The sequence below is a fragment of the Cibotium barometz genome, chromosome 43, assembly GCF_041138505.1.
Source record: "Cibotium barometz isolate CiBa-2024 chromosome 43, ASM4113850v1, whole genome shotgun sequence".
Lineage (NCBI taxonomy): Eukaryota > Viridiplantae > Streptophyta > Polypodiopsida > Cyatheales > Cibotiaceae > Cibotium > Cibotium barometz.
The window spans coordinates 4,082,679-4,106,040 of record NC_141088.1 but is presented as its reverse complement, the minus strand read 5'-3'; the positions used below and the strand labels follow the sequence as shown (position 1 = coordinate 4,106,040).

At 46.6% G+C, this 23,362-nt stretch overlaps 1 protein-coding gene across 10 annotated transcripts in view; it reads left to right on the top strand.

Annotated features, from left to right (window-relative positions):
- The window catches only part of LOC147613434 (kinetochore protein), an 86,538-nt gene extending 69,374 nt beyond the window's left edge, over nucleotides 1–17,164 (top strand). For 9 of the 10 annotated variants that reach the window (XR_015263188.1, XR_015263187.1, XR_015263186.1 and 6 more), the window contains one exon: nucleotides 16,993–17,164. Coding sequence is in view for 6 of the 10 variants with exons in the window: in XM_086781368.1 (XP_086637494.1) it covers nucleotides 16,993–17,071 (79 nt within the window). In the remaining 4 variants the exon portion in view is untranslated. Of the gene's footprint in view, nucleotides 1–14,544; nucleotides 14,722–16,992 lie in introns of those variants that run through there. The other variant, XM_086781369.1, reaches the window with a different exon arrangement.
- The last annotated feature ends 6,198 nt before the right edge of the window (nucleotides 17,165–23,362 follow it).

The window sequence follows — 23,362 nt, the reverse complement described above, 5'->3', positions numbered from 1 at the left end:
GTTATTTTTACATGGTGGTATCCCCCACCAATCACAGTGGAGATCGGTTTTTGGTGTAGCACCTACCTGCCCAAGATGTGCGACAAACTTTGAGATTGTACAACATTGTTTACGGGGATGCAGCATTGGATAGCATATTTGGGGTTCTATAGCACAACTTATGGACAAATTGAGTGGTTGCACCATGTATGTTACTGGGGAAGGGGGGGGTAGTTGCTTGGCTTTCCTAGTTTGGTCCGCAGCTTTTCTACGAGGGCAGTGATACATACACTGCTATTTTCATTCGTAGAGGTATTGCCCAGCATGGTTTGTTGTAGGATGTCCCTCACTCACATTATACACCCCCCTAGACAGAGGATTAACACCAGTTGGGAGATTGTTGCCAATATGACAGCATGGCAGATTTGGAGAGCTAGATGCATGGAGGCAATTGAGGGTGTCCATATTTTTTAAGTTTGAGTGTATTAGCACTTTATGGGGTGATATCATCCATACTCTCATGGCTACTTAGGCTCGTATTTAGGGTTCCTCTCGTTCTGCGCAGGCAAAGCGTGTTGTATTTATGTGGGAGTTGGACCATGGCATTTTCTTTTCCTCTAGTCCCATAGGTCTTTCATGGCACCATGATGCTCCTCAGTGGTTGAGATCACCTTACATATTGGGGTGATTCTATTCTATTCCGGCTTATAGCCGGGATTGTTGTATGCCTTTTTCATACTTAATAGAAGTCTCTTCCTTGAAAAAGAAAATACAAGGGAAATCATCTTCCATCCATAAGCAAAGAACTATGTCTGTACCCCCATCATGATTTGTACCTCTCCCATTATGGAGATCATGATTTGTACCTCTCGCATTATGGAGTTTCTAATGGAATTTTCCACATTGAATAATTGTGGAAGGTCTAGGATGTCTGAGAGATCTAGTGATGGTTGGTTTGGGACCTCAAGAGTTCCTACATATAGGGGCTCCATATGCAGGGTAGTGAAAGGTGTAAGGGAGATACCTTTCAACAAGATTGCATCTTCCGAGCTTGAGTGTTTGTACTGTACATCTTTACCAAGGTGCCTCAAGCCTCCTCAGGCATTTGTGCATCCTATATATGTAGAATCAAAGAGTTTGTCACACTGAGAGAGACAACTAGTACCTCACCTTTCTAGATCCTCTAACGTTTCACTAAGAACATGCTTCCTCAAGTGATCCCTCTTCTTTCAATGAAGGAACCTTTTTGTTCTCTTAGCATCGTTGGATTAGATAGGACCCCACTCTCTCATAAACATAGCACGCTTTACTTGCGCAGATCTAAATGGTCCTTGTACTCGAGTCTGTGTCGTCGTAAGAGTGTGAACAATATCACTCCATATGGTGTAGATGCATCGAGCATCTATATCTGAATACCCTCTAAGGCGTTTATGCTCTCCCAAGTGGTGTGAATGCTTTGTAGAGGCGGTGCCTGAGGAATATCTTAAAGTGTACACCTTTGAGCCACACCTCTACTACATAGCAAGATGATAGGGCCTAGACACACGAAGCCAAGGAATAGTGTCCCAGGTAACATGAGCTAGGCTATAGAAACCATCCTCTGTGTTGCTTTCCACCCCCATAAGCAATGATGTACTGTCTCTGAACTTGTTGTGCATGTGGGATAGGCTCGATTAGCACCGAAGAAATCTCTGCACTGATGAATAGGAAGCCAACCATGTAAGAATAACCAAAAGAAACAAAAGATTTGGCTCCTCGTCTTTGAATGTCAAAGTCTGTGCCAGAATCTCTTCTGAATGAGTGGGGTAATATTATACCCTTGCCAATGTGGTCTACAAGTGGAAACCCTCTGTCACCAGCCTGGACATTTTCCAATATGAAAGGGGTTTGGTGGACTCCAAGGCGTCTAAATATTTGGAAAGTACAAGCTTTGGGAATGGGGGATTATCTTGGAATACAATTTAGGAGAGTTGCTATTTTTGGCCTGACTCTGATGGAAATTCTGTTCTCGTCATTTCATTTGGAATTGAGCAAATACCAAGAGTTGCCAAAGTACCTATGACAAATGGGCTACCAGTTGGGATATTTTTAGAGATAAAGTTTATGGAAGGACCCATCTCTTAGATTGGGACATGTGGCAAGAAAGTGGATCAAAGTGAGACAAGAGGCCTCACACATGTCACTTCAGCTATTGTGTGGCTCTCCACTTGTCATTATAGCCTTCTCTTGCCATTTTAGCTCATGGGAGGCCTAAATCTATAAATTGCAGCCCTCTCTCTTCTTTTGGAGGAGGCACTCTTGCTGCACAATAGCCTCTACCACCGTTATAGGCTACCCTAACAAAGTGGGTAGTTGGATTAAGGAACCCACCATCATCACCAAACATCATCAATGACACACTTGAAGAGGAGAAAAGAAGGAAGATTAGGGCATTGAATGTGAGAGTGATGGGATGGAAGGAAGGAGCCACGCTGAAAGAGGACGCCATAGCACTATGCAGAAAGATGGAAATCTCTCATACCCCCTTCATCGAGGCATGGAGGGTGGGCAAAGACACCACCAAGAAACGTGCACTCATCCTCAAGTTTGCGGGGTTGGAGGCAAGGCAAGCATTCCTTGCCAAAAGGCGGGCACTAGAAGGAGAAAAGAGTTACCTTGAAGATGATCTCACACTAGCACAGATGGCATACAGGAGGGAGTGCATGCCACGCATCCTTGATGCACGAAAGGCAGGGAAATGGGCAGTGTGCAGAGATGGGAGGGTGATCATCACTGAGCGATGTGTCCAATGACGGTGCGAGACCTATGAGACCAAGCTAGAGATTGTGGTTTGGAACTGCAATGGCGCCTTGAGGACAGGTGCAGGTCTGTTCGAGGAGGCATTTGAAGGGAGAGATTGGTATTATACACAGAGACACATCAGTGCCAGGGGAGTAGGCTTCCAGAGGTGAGAGGATATAGATGGGAGTCTGTTCACCACCCACAACCAGGCACAACAGGGGTACTCGGGGGTCGGGAGAGGTGGCTTTACTATATAGGGAGGAGCTTCAGCATCTGATACAGGTGGTTGGGTGGGATGAGGCTGCCTCCACTTCTAAATATGCCACCTATGGAGAGTCTCCGTACCTGCCCCTTTATGATGACATTATGAAGTTTTCCAGTCTAGGGGAAATCCTCCTGGCTGGAGACTTCAATGCCCGCACCGCATGTGCACAGGTACCCTTCTTTGAGACAGATGATCCCATGTACCAGGAGATTGACACGGTGGGTACTGATCTGGAGCGAACATCACAGGATACAGCAGCCCGCATAGACTATGGAGAGTATCTCTTAGCCCTCGGCGGGGCACATAGGCTAGCCATTTATAATGGCCTATCCAGATGGCCTAGATCCAACTCCTTCACCTCCTACCCCTTCGGACATGGAGCCAGTACAATGGACTATCTAATGGGATCCCTCTCTTTGATCCCACTCATTCCGGAGTTTACCATCTCACCTCGCCCCATCGGTGTTGCAGTTGACCATGCATACCTAGCCTTCTCCCTCACATGCCGATACACCACCCAACCACCGGCTTTGCCCCATCATTGCCCGAGATACCACTTCACTAGAGAGACCTCTTCCATCTATTTTGATCACGTCCTACCGCATCCTTTCCAACCTCGACCCCCACATCCCACTTGATGAGCTTACCACACAACTCGTAGCCACCCTCCATACGTCCGCCTGCAACCGCCTTCTTGCACTCCAAACCCACCCCTACATCACTAGAAGGGGCTGTCCCATAGAATAGCTGGTACAATGAGGAATATCGTGATAACCAAGCCCGTATACAGCGGGAGGTGGCGCTAGGATCCACCACTCACGAGCAGGCGCGAGTGATCTTCTGCCATCTCAGACGGAGGAAGAAGCAAGCCTACCTAGCCAAGCTTGAGCAGGAGCTATACCAACTATTTCTTGGGAGGGATTGTAAGGAGGCCTGGAGGATCTTCCAGGATCATCGTCTGTCGACTCCGATTACTTCACTCGCCACCTGGTACACCTATGCGACCTCTCTCTACTGTGCCCCCGAGAAACCACCTCTCCCCCATCCACCCAAACCTTGTCCCCACACTCTTCCTTCTTTTATCTGAGCATGGTGAGAGATGCTATTGACAGGATGCAGACTGGGAGAGCATAGGACAATGATGGACTCCTCACAGAGCATTTCTCTTATGCTAGGGACTCACTAGCCCCTTAACTAGCTCACATGTTTAACAGGGCTCTACATGAGGGCTTCCTCGCCACCAGTTGGTCATCGGATACTATTGTACCTATCTTGAAAGAAGGTGACCCCATGGACCCCAGCAAGTACAGGACTATCATGATTGGTCACACCTTGGCCAAGATTTATGGTTCGATTTTGGAGCATGAGCTTAGTAGATGGTGCGAGGAGTAGAGACTTAGAGCACTGGGGCAAGCAGGCTTCAGGAGAGGGCACTCCACACTAGATCATATCTTTACACTATGGGGGATCATTGAGGAGGGGAGAGCTCATGGGCATCGGATATACTGCTGCTTTGTGGATTTCCCTACAGAGGAGGTATATGATGGGTGGAAGCCGATGGAGAGGCCCCTAGTGGCGATGATCTCGCGCATGATTAGGAGTAAGCCATCAATGCCACATGAGATTGTGCGGGCATATATGGGGCCTGCACCGATAGTGACAGAGGCTCTATTCCAGATAGTGACATACTGCCACAGGCTATGGGAGCTTCCACTAGATAGATACCCCCGGCGAGCGCTGGAGTCCTTGAGACAGCTGACACTTGAGGGAGATACAGAGTGTTGGTATGCACAGGTAGGCACTTGGTTGGCATGCACGACATGCAGACGGAGACACTCCCCCCGTTCTAGTACAACATAGAAGCCCCGTCATTTTCTCTCACCTGTACAGAGCAGAACATGGTCATTAGGAAGGACATTGTTAGACTGGATGCTTAGAGGACATGGTGTTCACCTAGTCGTCCATTGGGGACGAAGATGGCCTTCTATAGAGATCACCTCCTATGCTTGACAAAGGATGGTTTCATCATCCGCCCACGCTACATGGACACACACCTATCTTTTTGGGTGAGATGTCCGATCGGCCAGATCTGCACCTCGTCCTACCAGTCGAGAGTGGAGACTACCAGATATGGGCCCAGGGTGGCCGCACCAGAGGACAGGATATGCGAGCTCTGTCACACAGAGCCCGAGACAGAGGATCATTACATATGTCGATGCCTTGTATACTATGAGATTCGGGGGAGGTTCTACTGCCTCTTCCCAGTTGGGTTCGGACCACTTTCTAGGATCATGGACTTCCGGATCAGAGATGCTTGGGACTTTTCCCTCTAGAGCTCCGCAGATGCTGGGAGTCCTTAGTGAGATTCAGATAAGTTGTACTTGCTTGAGGACCAGCACAGAGAGCTCTCACCATAGTCAGAGGGGACGGAGGGGACGGACCCTTGGAACGGGGGGACGCCGTCCCGGGAACACTGTGGGACGGGGATGGACGGACGTCCCCAGCTGGGCTGCGAGACGGCTGCATGGGAACGCCTGCAGGTTACTGTTTGGGCAATGGTCACATTTTTGACCTTTTTTTTGGGCCGTTTGGGAGGGGATTTTCATGGGCCTTTAGCCTTGGCCCATAGGCCTTGAGCCTTTGAGGCTTTGCGCCTTGGCCTCTCTCTTGCCTCCCTTCCTATAAGAAGACACACACACACACTCCCTCTCACACTTCAAGCTTTAGCTTCACACACACACAAACTCTCTCTCCCTCAAGCGGCAAGCCTCAAGGGCCAAGGTCTCAAGTTTCAAGCTCTCACACAAGCAAGCTGTAGCCTCTCAAGACACTCTCCCTCACACACTCTCTCTCAAGCTTCACACACACACACACACACACACCCCCACCCATCCTCACACTCCAGTTCTCCCTCAACTTTCAAGGCTCAAGCCTCACTCACTCTCTTTCTCTCTCAAGCTATCAAGTGACAAGGAGGCATCCATCATCCATGGCATCCTCCTCGTGGCAGTGGCTCTTCAAGTTCCAACTACCCGTAGAAGGACGACGGGATGGACATGGTGGGATGAGGTCAATCACACCCCATCCCCTCATGGAGGTGGTGCACAGCCATGGACATGCAAGCTTTGCCCGTATAGGCGAGTGGGTGGAATGACAAAGTAATTTTTAAGTGCTGTTCCTACCCCCGTCCCCGTTTCCTACATATGGCCGTCCGCCGTCCCGTCCCCGTCCCCGTCCCCCGTTACCGTCCCCCGTCCCTTTGTGACTATGGCTCTCACCGACTTCTGCCATACTCGCACTCTGAGGGCCGATCCACCCACCATACCGGGACCATAGGCTAGTGCAGGAGCTCTCGGCCGAGAGGTGTGACACTCGACAGAGCCACTGAGTTATTCAGAGGTTGACACCCTAGACCCCATGGCCCTCGCCCACGACCACTTCACCACAGGAGGATCCGGGCCATCATCTCCCATCATCGTAGGACCTTGTTTTGCCGGCTCAGTTTTACCACCTTGAGCACCATGTCACAACGGCCCATGAGGGATGTATTAGGGTGATATGAGAGCTCTCTGCTCATGTACCTAGGTCAGATTTTATAGTTCAAGATTTTTGTTATCTTTCTTTATTACTATTTTGTATCCAGGATGATGTACCTTATGGATATGATGTCACCTTTTGGTCCGATAGGTCATTTTGGCCTCTTGAAGACGTTAATACAACTTTCTTTCTTTCGTTCTCTCTCTTGAAGGCTGCCCATGAAATCATAGTCACATGGAGCGTCATTCTCGAATGCTTGGAACGTGGGAACACCACTTAGCACATGTGGGGAGCGTGGGAACGTCATGGAACATGTGAGGTAGTTGGTCACACAACTCGTGTTCCAGGAATGGATGTATGTGGGGAGCGTGGAATGGAATGGAACCTCTCATTCCTATAGCTATGAAGTTACAGAGTGTCCACATTTTCTATCTTGCAATCTCTCTCTCTACTAACTCACTCTGCTCTTTAGAGTTTAGACTCTCTCTCTCTCTCTCTCTCTCTCTCTCCACATTTTCCTCTTGATGACTGGAGGAACATCATTGTACTACTTGTTTGTCTCATAGGCCAATTTTGGCCTTTTGCAGACGTTAATATATCTTTCTTTCCTTTCTTTCTTTCTCTCTCATGATGACGTGTCGTTCCCGTTCATGTTCCAAGTCCAAACGTCCCTGTTCCCCATTTCGAAATCGGGCCTCGTTCCCGTTCCACGTTCCATGTGACTATGCATGAAATATACCGGTTGTTGGCAATTGTTTTGAAGGCTTCCACTGTGAAGAAATACTGAAGACAAGGTATTTAATCATTTAATTATGATTTCCAGCTATTGTACTTGTTGTACTGGCTGTACCGGCCCTTGTACCTATTGTACCAATGACTGTATCAGCTGTACCAGATCTTGTGCTTGCTGTACCAGCCATTGTACTTGCTGTATCAGCCACTGCACCTACTGTACTAGCCATTGAACCTATTGTACCAGCGCATGCTATTGTTGTACATGCTGAATGGAGAGTTGTATCCGCAGTACCAGCTCTATTGGATGAAGACCCATGGTTTTTGGGGAAGAAACAGTACCCACACGGAGGTATATGGATTATATTGTTGGCTTGGTAGTCTTACAGCTGGTGCACCGGCATAATTTTATGGTTGTCTCGTGTTGGGCTCTGTTATGGCATTTGTATATGGATAATTCGGCATCTCCCGTGGGGAGAGTAAGGCCCTCAAAGCATGTTATATTTGTCCTTGGTTAATCAAATACTCCAAGAAGGGGGTCGGCCCATTCTGGCCTCTATGCATTGACATCTATCTCTGCACATCTTTTTTTTTTTTTCTTTTCCCCCAGTTTTGTGGACTAAGTGGCATATGTTTAAGATTGTGGCCAATTTCAGTGTTTAATTGCATTAATGGTCAAGTGCCTCGGAAGTTACACACTCTCTTCAAGCAAGAGCAGCCGAGCATTACGTACACAATGTAGCTGAAGCATAGTTGTTTCTCGTACCGGTACGAGAACATTCGTACCGCACGGTTCGTACGGTACAAGTTCTTTTTTTTTCTCCCCAATTTTTTTTTTTCTCAACAAAATTCCAAATGCTTAAAAAAAGTATAGAAACCTTGCTTAACAAAGATCCCAAATGCTCGCAATTCTTCGTAACTTTCGTGTCCACTCAGTATTCCATATGGGATTGTTGAGAGACCTAAAAAATCTGGCAAGGTAGACTGGTAGTGTACACTTGATTGGTAACATCACTTGGAGATCCCTGGTATAGGTAGGCTAGACAGTTAGATTCTCAAGTTATGTACGAGGGAGAAGATTTGGACATGGCCATTTTGATCTAGAGAGGAGTCCCTAAACCTATCACCCTAGATGCACTGCTTGTATTTGTGCAAGGACGGTCCCTTAATCATAAACACTACACCGGGAGACCTTTGGTATTGCATTACCCATCCAGGTTCTTTTTTGGAGACAATCGGGAGATCCAACTGGGAGAGACACATATCCATGTTCTGGTTCCTCAAGCACTGTAGACTCCTCCCCTCCCAACCTTCCCTCACATTCAAGCTTGAAGCTCCATAGGTTGTAAGTGTTAAAAAGAAAACCCGTATTTTATCGTACGGTTTCCGAAAATTTCATATCGTAGCAAAAATTCCTGTACGGTATCGTATTTTCATACCGTGATAACTATGAGCTGAAGAAAGGTTGGCTCTTCATGGAATTAATAGCATCAATTCACTCCCATTCACCAGGGTCCCAATGAAGATATCTAATGGGATAGCCACCATACAACCATAAACACCGAGAAGCCTAAGTCATCATCGCAGGGGAGGGTCAATATACCATGGCTTAACCGAGTGACCCACTACTCTCACTAGATGAAGCCCTGAGCCATGCATAATCTCCTGCATGTCACATCTAGCCAATCTCCATAGTAGCTGAAGAGAGTAGAAGACACGGTTCCCTTCCTCCACTTGTTTCCCCCCCCCTCCCCCCCCCTCCCCCCCCCCCCCCCGGCAAAGAGATTTCGATTAAGCAAGAAAAAATTTTACAAGAAGGGAGATTTTAGACCAAGCAAGGGGGAAATCTCAACCAATCTGGACCGTTATGTTGCCAGCAAGGTCCCATATGAGAGAGAAAAAAAGATTCCATGATCCCATTCTCTCATGAATTGGCCACATTTTCTCTCTGCAATCCTTGAAGATCCCTGAATCCTAGCCGAAGTGGCCATGAACGTGTGGATAATATCACACTAGATCCTGCAAATGCATTGTGTATCATAAACCAAAGTGCCCTCCATGGTCCCGGTGCATCTAGCCTCCTAGATGTACCAGGCTATGATGGTAGCAACGATCTCCCATGTAGTAGTGTCCAATCTGCTACTATAAGGTAAAGTAGTGGAGCTAAGGGGCATCCTTGCCTCACGGAATGGGAGATTTGAAAGCGCTCACCACGCCCCCCGGAGGTCAAAATTGTGATGTGGGCCTCCCTATACATGCAAGAGACCTCTCTGATCCACTGTTGGGAGAAACCTATCCATGCGCATCGTCCCTTGCAAGAAGTCCCAATCCACTTTGTCATAAGCTTTTTCAAAGCCTAGCAAGAGAATGGCTAGATTTAGTCCACTCCATAGCTTCCTAGAATGAAAAGATGTTATAAAAAATACTCCTTCCTTGGAGGAAGCCATTTTCTGTATCATGAATGACTCTTTGAAGAACAGGCTGAAGCCTCATACTCACTACCTTAGCTAAGATTTTGTAAGCAGACCCAAGCAGTTTTATGGGCCTCCACTGTCTAATATTGGTCTCGTCCCAACCTTTTGGGACAAGGTGGATAAGACCCTCCGTGAGAAAAGGGGGCATCATACCAGTACATGACATCTCATGCAGAGCAATAGTAACATCACCAATGTAATCCCAAAATTGCGAAAAGAAGGTTGGGGTGAGGTCATCATTCCTTGGGCATTTGCCTTTCAAGAGGGCGTGCATGTTCAAAAAGGTGCAAAAAATAAAGTATGCCGTTTACATAAAGCACTGTATGGTCTTAAACAGGCCCCTCGTGCTTGGTACCAGAAAATTCATACATACTTGACTGCCAAAGGGTTTCAGAATAGTTCTTCTGAGAGTACACTTTATGTACGCCACATTGGGAACAATGTTCTCATCCTTATTCTTTATGTGGATGACATGCTCGTCATTGGCCCTGAAGTGGGTGATATTTCAGCTTTTAAAGATTTGCAGCATGCATTTGATGTCACAGACATGGGGCATTTACATTACTATTTGGGCATACAGTTTATACCTTTCGAGGGTGGTATCATGTTAACTCAGTGCAGATATGTTGAGCAGCTTCTTGAGCGTTTTCACATGACAGATTGTAAACCTGTTTCTACTCCTATGGAACCAGGTCTAAAACATAGTTGCAAGCATTCTTTGCATTCGTGCATTCGCATTCGAGAATGCCGAGTTTGCAAAAGAATGCATTGAGGGTGGATGCATTCGCATTCGTGGCAGGTTAAAAAAATAAATTTTTTGGGCATAAATAGAATGTTCAAAGTCAATGCTTGAAAACACAATGAAAAACTTGAAAGCTTGAAACTTAAAAGATGTTAGAATTTAGAACTTAAGACTCAAGACTCAAGAGTGCTGGAAATGTACTCAATACTCATATTATCGCATAAAGAGTGAAGTACATAAGTCAGAGTACTAGACTGTAGTCCCAAGGCAAAGAGCCCAACACACTAAAAGTGAAGTGTGCTCACACGGGAAAAAACCCTTGTCCAGCCAAGGTAAAAAGTGCCCGTGTGTGAGAGGTCATGTACATGGTGAATCGTGATCATTCATCATCTTCCTCTTCAGAGGAAGAAGATGAAGTAGCATCCTCATCTGTCTCAACAATATCAGCTTCAGCCTGCTCAGTACCAACTGCATGCATGTCCTCTTCTTCCTCATCCTCCATAGACTCACGAGCCTCTTGTGAAGAAAGAAGTCTCTCATCATCTTTCTCCTTGTTGATCATTTCCAAAGTTACCTCCACTTTCTCATACCCTCTTGCCTTGATTTTGGAAACAAGTCGAAGGTTGGTATGTATGTATACCAATTTCTCAGTGTTTGAAGGTTTCAACTTGTTCCTCTTTTTGGTATGAATGAGTGAGAAAGTGCTCCAATTTCTCTCACATGGGGAAGATGTAGTTCCTTGAGAAAGCACTCGAATGGCAAGTTGTTGCAATTTAGGGGTGCTTGCACCAAAAGACTCCCACCACTTTACCCCTTCATGCATTCTGCTTTCATCTAGAGCAAGTGGGCGAGAAAAAGTACCTTTCAATGACCTGTAATTATCCAACTCATCCATCAATGCACCTTGCTCAACAACATCTCCATGCGTATAACGCTCAATAAATGTCATCCATCCATTTTGCACCTCTTCATCTGCTTCTTGTCCCTTGCCTCTCCAAATTGGATGCAATACATAGCCTGTGGCGTGAAGAGGAGAGTGCATCATGTCCCAACGGTCAACACATAAAGCCTTTACTTGGTTCAATTTGCATTCATCAACACCTGTCATTTTTTGTATGCTTTCCACCATCCTATCTGTGAGCTCATAAACTAATCCCATGGTGGCTCCCTCCCTATCAGCCATGCGAAGAATCTTCAAAATAGGTGCCATTATTTTCACAATCTGTCTTGCATCCTGCCAAAATCTTGTCTCTAACACAAGCCAATAACTTTGTTCTTCACCTGTCTTGCATTTGTCCATTCATCGCTTACAACCATCTTCCTCAAGCCAGTGTAGACTCTCTCATCTAGCAAGTTTGACAATACAATAAATGTGTAAGCAAAACGTGTCTCTGCTGGCTTTAAAAGCTCCTTCTTGCTGTACCTTCGAAACATGTCCAAAAGAGTTGGCTTCCTTGTTATAAACTTCACAATCTTCTTTGCCCACTCAAGAACGGGGGAAACCCATGTCAAGCTGCCAATGTCTTCAAATAGCAAATCCAAACAATGGCATGTGCAACGCGTAAAAAAGATATGAGGCCATTGAGCCTCGACAAGCTCTCCCGCAACCACACAATTTGATGCATTGTCCATGCATACCTGCACAACATTGGTAGGACCAACATGAAGAATAGCATCTTTAAGGATACCAAAGATGAACTCTCCCGATTTCAATTGACCGCTTGTGTCAATAGCTTTTAAGAACACACTGCCATAAATACATGATGCCAGCACATTAATGATTGGCCTTTTCTTGGTGTCGGACCAGCCATCACATACAATTGTACATCCATATTTCTTCCATTTATCTCTTATGCCAAGCAAATCTCTATCTATGCATTTGACTTCATCTCTCAACTCCTTAACACGCAATGCCTCATATGAAGGTGGCTTGTATGAGGCTCCGGCTTCGCCAATGGCTTTGACCATATCCAAAAAATACGGACTTTTCACTTTGCAATGAGCAATGTCCTCTGCATAGAAGAAACGCCGCACTGCAATTGTTGCATTTTTTCTTGCTTGCAATTGCCATGCTGCTCCCAATTTTCCTTGAGAATGGCTACCCTTAGAGACTCTTTGTCTTTTGTTTGCAGAAACTGCCTCGTTACATGTACTAGAAGAACCACATACATTTGACATTGAAGCTGCCACATTTGATACATCCTGAGCAGCATCCCCCAAATCCCCCACCGCATCATCAATTGCCTTTTTATCATACATAGGGTCAGCTTTGACATGCAATCGCCTGCATATATCTTTCACATCCTCTAGGGCATGCTCACATTTGTCCACACCGTGCCCTGAAATGGCTAGGATGTGAGCACGAATTCGCCAAGGCCCACCTATCCACTCATGAGGACAAAATTTACACCTGCACTGATACATCCCTCTTCCTTTCTTTTCCAAGCGGGTTACATATCCCCACTCCGGTCCCGAGGATTTTCCCATTCTCAAATCTCCAAGGCTTGAAGGCAGGAAGTCCTTCACTCGGTAGTAGAGACTCGAGAGAAGCTCAGGAGTCGGAAGCTCGCGGGTCGGAAGCCCCTTGGGCGGCTGGGCCTCGCTGTGGCCTGTAGGCTATGGCCCGTGGGTGAGTAGAGACACGCAAGGGAGCCCGGAGCAGAGAGCGTAGGGCCTAGGCGTGCAGCTGCTCGCTTCTGCTGGAGCCTGGAGCCTGGTCGACAGTGGACACTGGATAGCGCGGAGAGGGAAGAGCGTAGGGGTGTGCGCCCGCCGCCGTGTACTCCTGGTCGACAGCGCGCAGGGGGCGGAAGCGCTTCCGCGTAGGCGTGTACTGCTGGTCGACAACGCGCAAGGGGCGGAAGGTGTCCGCGTAATGTTAGAAATGCCCAAAAAGTGGCCCAATTCGTAAGTGTAAAAAAAATTGCAGGTAAAGTTTGCAAAGGGGTGCAAACTGCAAACGTTTGCAAACGTTTGCAACGCCTTGCATTCGCGAATGTTTGCAACTATGGTCTAAAACTGTCACTTGAGCATGCTGGTGAGCCTTTTGATGTTGCCACCTATCAGCAAGCTGTGGGATGCCTTATCTACTTATGCCCTGCTCGTTTGGACATACAGTATGCTGTTTCCCAGTTGAGCAGATTCATGCATTGTCCGAGCACTATGCATTGGCAAGCGTGTAAGCGTGTCTTTCGCTATCTCAAAGGCACTGCAAACTTTGCCTTGTTTTATGGCAGTTCTTCTACACTATGCTTGCTTGCATTTACAGACAGTGATTGGGCAGGTTGCTATGACACGCGAGTGTCAACCAGTGGTAACTGTTTTCTTCTTTGTGACTCATGCATCTCATGGCTCAGTAAGAAGCAGCCTACAGTGGCCAGTTCTAGTTGTGAAGCTGAATACAGGGCAGCCTTTACAGCTATTGTGGAATGTGTTTGGCTACGACGCCTTCTAGCCGATCTTGGTGTTGGACAGCAGTCCCCTACCACCATTTACACTGACAGTCAGAGTGCTTTGGCAGTTGCATGAAACCCAGTATTTCATGCCCGCACAAAGCATATTGAGGTTCACTATCATTATGTCAGGGGGAAAGACTCCATGCAGGAGAGATTGACTTGGCTTATGTGTCTACACATGCCAATATAGCAGATGGGTTTACAAAGCCTCTTTCGAGGGAAAAGTTTGAAGCTTTCCGCGAAGCTTTAAGCTTACAGCCTCTTCCAGGGTAGTCTGCTACACCCTGTCCTCCCTGTTCACACCATTCACTTGAGGGGGGTTTGTTGGTCATGACCACTCCCGGCTAGTTCAGGTGTGAACACAGCTTACTCACGGGCACTTTTTCCCTGTGATTGGACACAGGTTTTTTCCCTGTGTGAACACACTTATGTGTGTTGGGCACCTTGCCCTAGGCTACTTTATGTACTCACATTGTACTTTCATATCATTATTGAGTACATCTTTTCCAGCACTCTCACGTTTCTCCGTGCTTGAGGTTGTGTGTGTGTGTGTGTGTGTGTGTGTGTGTGTGTGTGCAGGCTAGCTTCCCTCCTACCCAACAGAAGCATCAAGCAGCTTACAGCCTGATAATTGTAAAGATGCCTCTGTATGCAGTAGTGTGTGTGATAGAATTCTGAGATGGACAGTGTGGATGGAGAGCAAAGAAAGACTAAAATTCTCTTGCAGCTGATTGACTGTATAAAATATTTTGAAGAAGGTTAAGAAAGGATATTGTGGAGCTGAAAGGTCTAAGGCTAAAATGTGCATGCCTCAAAAAGGAGAGAGCAAACTTTGTAAGAAAGCACCATGAAGAAGTCGTTGGAGATGGAGCGTTCATTGCGCAAATCCGTGAGTCAAGTGGACTGGACAAACATGACAGCGCAAAGGTTGAAAGCCGAGAATGCAGAGGCTAGAGCAGAGATGGAAGCAGCCAGACTAACAGCTGCTGAGTATGTTTCTGTTTGCCAAGAGGCGGCCAAAAGGGAGAACAAGTCTAAAGAAAGCTCATCTTGGGAGAAGCAGAAGACGAGCTGGATGAGGAGCAGCGGTACATAGCTGGCTAGTCTTCTGCAGAAATTGTCGCAGGCCCAAGAACACGGCACCAACAAGCAGAGATTAGTGCCAAGAACTCTTCCTGGATGGATACAAAACCTTCCCCACCCATGCCACGGCAGGCAGGCAGGTTGGACAGGCAAGATCCTACAGGTGGCCTGGATGACCCCCCTAATGGTGGGTAGGGGTTGGTAACTTGGTTGTGTCTCCAGCCTTGTTTCCTCTCTCGCTTTTTTTGGTTGGATAGCAGCCTGTCTCGCTTACCTCACAAAGGTGGATCGAGCATTAATGACTATTTGATGCAGTTTCCTGCTTTTATCTGGCAGATCTGAGTGGAAGAGGATGCAACGTGCAGCATATGCAAGAGAACACTCACAAGAAGTAGAATCTTTGACCACAAAACTTTAAAATTCAAATTTCACAATAACAAAGATAGAAGGAAGAATAATGTATTACTGATGTGATACAGTAGATGGCAGAGCCCCACACTTGTGTGCTCGTGTGAAGGGAGCTTCGATGGCTGATCAGGAATTGCTGAGATGAAGCTAGAGGAGGGCCAAGGGGGCAACCAGTTATATAGTGCCAACTCATGCATAGCTCCCATCTTCAACAGGTATGTGCCTAGTGATGTGTCCTGAATTGTCTGAAACCCGCTGTATGGCTAGCTCAATCTTTGAGAGCATCATGAGGTCTACATGAAAATCATAGATGTGCATGTGTCTGTTGGCTGTCCGGATATTGAAGTCACCTACCAGGAGAATGTCTCTTTGCTGGGTGAAGTCCACAATATCTTAAAAGAATGGGGCACATGGTGACTCTCCATTGTGTTCTAGGTTCGGTGCAAAGACATAAGTCTCTGGTGGAAAATAACATGCTGCAGTATGCATGATCCATGAACTAAGTAAAGCAAGGTGTATCCACATGAATCATCCTCATCCTCATCTTTTTGACCACTATGAAATGCCACACCTCCCAAACCCTGTACTCTCCCAGAAGTGCCGTGCGATGAGACTCAAGTCTGCCTGATCAGAATCGACAGGGCATGTGTCGCAGGTACTGTAGCTTCTGAATGAAGCCTTGTTTTTTTCTAACTGGCCTTTTTTTCCACTGCCCGTAGGTGCTTTTTTATCCGCCTGTAGCCAATGCTGCCAAGGAAGCACCTTGTGGGTTTTGAACCCAGGACCTCCTGGTCCTAGACAAGCAGTGCTATCACCCCATTGGCTTCTGAATGAAGCCTTCCTCTGACATGTGTAGGAAATGACCCTGATAAAACTGCATCGGGGTGAGCTCCACGGGCACAATCCATGTAGTATGAGTGTGTAGGTGGAAGCGATGTGCGGATGGGCCTTTTAATATTGTGATCTTGGAGAGAGAGAAGGGGTGCATCAAAACTGTAATGGAAACATCCATATGGAGCCCATGGAGGAGGAACCACTGGGTAACCATGTAGTACGAAACACCGTCCTGTCCCTGCTCTGCTAGTTGCATGGACCACTCCAGTGTCACCTTAGGAAGTCCATTCCTGCCCAACATGTAGATAGTAAAGATATGTATAATGTTATTATTTGGAAGAGTGCATTTACTACCAGGGGTGCTGTGCTAAACTCTGCTAATATGATGGAAGTTGTGGAGGCTTTGTTCTGAATCATGCGGTGGAACAAGATAACTTGTAGCCTCTCTATCCTGCTCCAGTTTCCTGCCCCTAAAAGGGTACCCCATATTACATCATTTTTGTCTTCTAAGGCTGAATACGGCGATTGAGGTCCAACCATACAAGAAAATGAAAAAGCTAAATGAAAAGGAAAGAGTTGGATGTGTGTGGACGTCCTGCCTGTGAGAACTTCAGTGATGTAGCACACAAGGTCTTCCCCTTATGAGAGAGAGAGAGAGAGAGAGAGAGAGAGTCTAACTTCAGTAGTATGCTTCCTATACAGGCAAGAATTGTTAAATGCAAGAGAGCTTGGAAGAACCCTACTTTGTACATATTTTTGTGAACTTCTATCCAAATCATGAAGTTGTTTTCGGGAGTTTGATTTTAAAAAAAATATAAAAAATATTTTATGGAAGTGAACTCGATCAAAAACCATGTTGGTGTCTTCTTTGTAAAGTCAGGAAAAAAATTAGCATATAATCTTGCTTGCCATTCCAAGACACCTTCAGCTACCTCTCATCATACATGCAGTTAGTGTAGAAATCAGCAGAGAGCCTCCCTCTCAAATGGAAATCAGCAGAGATCAAAAACCATGTTGGTGTCTTCTTTGTAAAGTCAGGAAAAAAGTAGCATATAATCTTGCCTGCCATTCGAAGACACTTCAGATCATACATGCAGTTACTGTGGAAATCAGCAGAGAGCCCCTCAAATGACGAGATTGTCACGCATTTGTGTAACCCATTGCCTTGACAAAACGAGCTCCCAAGCCTCCAAGAGCAGAAACATATAATCAGCGAGGTGTGGCACTAACGTGATATGCACATGCTCACACCTCACCTCATCTTTCCATCTTATTTTATCTTTGCTACAAAAGCTCTAGGGGATGCGTTAGGCATCCTCCCTTTTTACTGATGTTTACATTTATTATTACTTGGGTCTCATACACTATTGTGGACTTCTGTAAATGATATCACAGATTTCTTTCTTTCTTTCTTTCTCTCAGAGTAAGCTGCATCTAGACGCTCACAAATTCGTCTCAAGACATTTCAGAGACCCACAACCTTCCACAGACCCATTATTGGTGCAAATACAGACATTACTGAATGAAGACCACAAAGTCCAAAGGGCAGGAGCCTAGTGGTAGAGCGTCTGCTTCTTCATGGAGAGGTACCAGGTTTGAATCTACCCCTCTCCAACTGTGGATTGTGATGGCATTGTAATTTCTGTACCCTCTCTCACAATACAAAACAAAAAAGCCCAAAGGGGATTTTTTGCAGACACATGGATGATATGTACCAGGGACATACATGTAGTGTCCACCATCTTGCACCTTGAAAGGTTAAGATCTGAGCCTTCTTGGTAACTGACTGTTGTGATAGAGTCCCTAGGAGAGGCACGCACGGCTGTAGCTCGCTTTCGCTTCTTAGTCAGTGCTAGGTTAGCATGTGTTTTGTTACAAAGAATTGCACATTTCATCTTCTATTTTGTTATGCTCTATGCATATCCTATTAGGGATTGTATACACATTGTACCTCCTTGGCATCGTAGGCCATTGTATCTATACACATCACCCCTATAGGTGGATGTGTTGCTCTAGAGAAGACCTTCAAGCAGTGGCTTGAGAAAGGTCCAATTGTAGTAAGGTCCCGAGAGAGCGAGAGAGAGAAATGAAATGAAATGATATATTAACGTCTTCAGAAGGCCAAAGTGACCTATGAGACCAAAAAGGTTACAACAATTGGTGGATCTGATACAATGTCTGTGTAAGAAAAGCTAAAAACAACTAAACAACTAACTGAAACTGAAACAACTATGAGGAAAAGTACGGTACTAGGAGCTCCTAATGGATAACATCTGGGAGGAAAACTCCAGCAACAAAGGTAAGCATCATACAGATCACTATCCAAAGATGTCTCTCATCGGTCGATGGCGGATATCCTCAATGTCCTCCATGGTGAGTACTCTGACTGGACGTTTCCCATGCCATGCTAGTATGGTCTTGATCCTCTGTTGTAGTCTCCGCCGGTGTCGAGATGGGCCTCTCATCTTGGGGCGCCTGGACCGCCCTAGCTCTATAGCCCGATCAATCAGTGTACCTCTGGTGCGGCTATACTCTGGGGCTAGCTGCAATGCCTACTGGCCTGATTGCTCAATCTCTGGTCGAAAGAAGTCTGTAATCTGCCTCTGTAGGTGTCTCTCCCTCTCTGATCCCCTCCCTCTCAAGAGACCCTCTCTATGTCTACGAAGCTCCAGCAAGTATAATCCGAGGCATCTATGATCCTGGTATCTCATGACTCTAGAAAGTGGTCCGAAACCCTCTCTAAAGAGGCAGTGAAAACGGCCTCGTATCTCATAATATACTGGACAGTGATATATGTAATGTAACTCTGTCTCTGGCTCCATCTGGCACAGCTGACAAATCCTGGCCTCAGCTGGTACTCCTCTGAATCTGCCAGTCTCAATCTCTAGCTGGTGTGAGGATGTGCGCATCTGACCAATAGCACACCGTACCCCATGAGAAAGATGAGTATCCATGTAGCTGGGTCTAATCACAAACCCATCTTGCGTGAGCTGGAGAAGATGATCTCTATAGAAAGCCATCTTCGTACCAATCTCGTGTGTCGGCTGTATCCATGTCCTCCTAGTGTCCAGCTGAATCAAGTCCTGCCTGATAAGTCTGGTAATCTCTGCCCGTGTGAGACAGAGGGAGGGTGCATCTAGGGAGTACTGAAATGGAGGTAGCCTGTCCATACTAAAGCCATGCAGCTGGAACCAAGCTGTCATCTGTGCATACCAACATGATCTGTCTCCCTGTGATGCCAACTGTCATGAAGACTCTAGGGCTAAGCGAGCATATCTGTCTCTAGGGAGAGCCCAAGTGCTATGTATAAAGGAGACTGATCGAGTGAGTGCCTCAGCCATCTTTGCACGGATAATATCATGTGGTACGGAGGCCTTGGCCCTAATCATCCGGGAAATCATAGAAACCAAGGGCCTCTCCATATGTCTCCATCCATCAGTGCTACCAGCTCGGCTGTGGTGATTCACTGAGGGTCCCCATATCTCCACTCCATACTGCATGGCTGAAGTGACCAAAGTGTCAAAGAGCCAGAGCTTTGTTCGAGGTTCTTGAAACTGCACCTGCGAACACATCCTCTCTAGTCTCCCCAATGCTGCATAAGCTCTGGTCAATCTGGTCTCCGTTGCTCTTCTCAAGGAAAATAATGGGCCACTAAAAACCACACCAAGATAAGTATATGCATTTGTATAGTCCACTGTCTCCTGACCATATGTAAAGGTGGGTACTGACCTCCTAACCCACTGTGCTGTGGTGTTAAACACCATCACCTTGGTTTTACCAAGGTTAACAGACAATCCACTGTCTTGTGCAAACGTGTGCAATGCATCCAAATGACGCTGCATCCCCTCTGGAGAATCCGAGATCAGCACAATATCATCAGCATACAATAACAGCGGAATCCATGTCCTTGCTAGCTGTGCTCCTCTGTCACCCTCCCGCTCTACATAGTCTGAAACCTCATCCACGTACATCCCAAATAAGGTGGGAGAAAGGAGGCAGCCCTGTTTCACCCCAATAGTGGAGTGAACCATCTCAGATATACCTTGAGTAGTTCGTACTTGCCCCACAACTGTCCTGTATAAAGCCATGATTCCCCAAATCAGCTCTGTGGGCACTCCCATCTCCTGTAGTCTGCGCATCAGTCTGGCTCTCAGTACTGTGTCAAAAGCTTTGCGGAAATCCACAAAGCAACAATAAATCCTCCTGCCATATAATCTGCCCTCCTCAATAATAGCTCTGAGTGTCAAGATATGGTCAAGAGTGGAGAAACCTGTCCTGAACCCTGCCTGCCCTGATGCACGTATGCTCTCTCTCTCTGCCCATCTACTCAACTCCTGCTCAAGAATAGATGCATATAATCTAGCCAATGTGTGACCAATGATGATGGTACGATAATTCCCAGGAAGCATGGGATCTCCTGACTTGAAGATAGGCACAATCGTGGACATATTCCAAGTCTCAGGAAAACCCTCACACATGGCTCGGTTAAACATCATAGCAATAAGCTCTGCAAGCATATCTCTAGCATGAATAAAGTGTTCTGCTACCAAACCATCATGATCATATGCTCTTCCAGTCCTCATCCTGTCAATAGCTTTCCTTACCATCTCAGCAGTAAAGAAAGCACATGTCTCTGGGCATGGCTCCGATGGGTCTGGCAGGGGCGGCTGTCCTGCTGCTGTGTACAGGGATGCTGCATACTCACCCCAAATCTCTGTGGAGGTAATGGCTGGCGATGGTGAATGCTCATGGAATAGTCTCCATGCCTCGCCTGAGTCCTGACTCATAAATAACTGATACAAATCCCTCTCTAACTGAGCAAGATAGCCCTCTTCTTCCGTCGCACTAGGTGCCGGAAGGTAATCCGTGACTGTCTGTGAGTGGTAACACCCATCAACACCTCTCTCTGTAATCTGATCCTCATCTCTTTGCACTCCTCATCATACCAACTGTTATGGGGCATGTTCCCAGATCGTCTCCATGTAGGTTGTCTATGGGGATATGCCTCTGATGCTGCAGCATGAAGCGTCTCTATCAATATCTGAGTGAGCTCATCTAATGGCCGTCCCGGCTCCTCGGCACATAAGCGTTTGTATATCTCATCCATGTACACGGTGTAAGTCTCCCTCGTAAAGGTATAACGAGTGTGTGTGGAGACCTGTCCCAATGGAGTTGTGCTGAACTGAAAGTGAGAGTGAAGGACAAGATAGCATGATCCACTGCTATTCCAACCGGCCTAGTGCCTACCATAAAATCCTGAAAAGAGGGAATGAGACTGGGCTGAGCCATAACATAGTCCACTGTACTAGCACCTTGCCTATGTGGAAAGCTAGTGAAACCGCCCGATGTCGGAAATCTCTGTAGGCCATTCAGGACGGCCAATCCATGTGCAGTCCCCATGTCTATCAAATACGGCCCATACACTGTATGTTTCTCATCCTGTGAGAGTCTAGATAGGCCCATATCCCTAACATCAAGCTCCCTCAACATCTCCTTTGAGGTATCATAAAATACTGTCTGGTTATGGGCGGTCCTGGCATCGAAGTCCCCCAGGAGAATGATGTCACCATCCTTGGAGAACTCCCAAATGTCATCATCCAAAATAGAAAAGGGAGACTGCCCGCTAGGTGATGCATACACTGATGTACTAGGAGCAAAATAGCATATAGCAATGTAGAGATATCTGCCCGTCTCTGCCCTCAGTCTACCCACATATACCTAGCCTCCTCATCTCTGCGGACTATATGTATCAATGGCTGTAGCTCCTCTCTAAACAATACTGCCCCTCCTCCTGAGCCCCGTCCTCTATGCTTTGAACGAGTCTCCTATCTACAAGCTGTCTCCCATCGGTATCCACTAACATGTGGCATGGACTGTCCAGGAGCCTGATGCGTCTCACAGTAGAAGATGATGTCCCTCCTAGTGAAACTATCCTCAAAAGCCCCTACATCAAGGCGTAGAGATCCATTACAATTCCAAGTAGCAACTTTGAGTGTAGTCCCATAGGTCTCGCGCCGTCATGAAGAGCGCCTCTCCATAAACACCACTCTACCATCTCTATAGAAGGCCACTTTCCCTTTCTCTCGGGCTGCCCTTATCTCTGGCATAACTTCTTTCATGTGGGCAAGTTGCGAGTGTGAGGTCATCTCCAAGAAATATTCCCGTCTTCTTGAGTGTAGGACGTCTCTTCAAGAAGTCCTTCTTTGCTTCCATGGAGGGGAAACGAATGATAAGTGCTCTCTCCTCAGAAGATTCGCCACTACCTTCTCTCTTCTTTCCCACTCTCCATGCCTTTGTGTGCGTGGCTTCAAAGCCCATCATACAGAAGAGCTCCATGGTTTCCCCTTCCGCATCATCACGGTCTTTTAGACCGGACACTCGTACATGTAAGGTCCGGGTCTTCCTCCTTTGCTCCTCTTCAAGGGTCATGTTGATGATGGTGGGAGTGGGGATGGGTGGCGATTCTTTACCTTTCCCTTTCTTGGCGACCTCGATCCATTTCTCCGCCTCGTCCATCTTCTTTTGTGTCTTTGTGATCACCTCCACCCATGAAGATGTCTTCTCTTTATGTTGCTCCTCCTCCTCTCGAATGATCCTCATTTGTAATTTGATGGTAGTCAGCTCTTCAATAAAGGAGGGCTGAAATTTTCTATCCTCAAGCTTGCTTTTTGAAGTGGCTTCCAACTCCTTTTGAGGGCTGAGATTTCAGCCGCTTGAATAGGACCTCATCCTCACTGTCACCTGCATGTGACACATTGACTTCTTCAATCTTGACTCCACTTTTGCCCTTTGGCTTTACATCTTTGGCTTCATCCTTGTCTTTGTCTTTGCCTTTTCCCTTTTCTTTTTGATCATTTTTCCATTTGTAGCATTGCTTTTTGATGTGTCCCTTCTTGCCACAATAATGGCATTCCAAGTCCTTTTTCGAGCGGGACTTGCTCCTTCCCCTTTCTTGGCTTTTTCCCCTTTGCTGGGATCTCCCACGTGCATTCATTGCATTGGACTTTCCAGCAGAGTTGTTTTTCCTGTTCATCTCTTCTTGAAGAAGAGCACCCTCAACATCTGCATATGA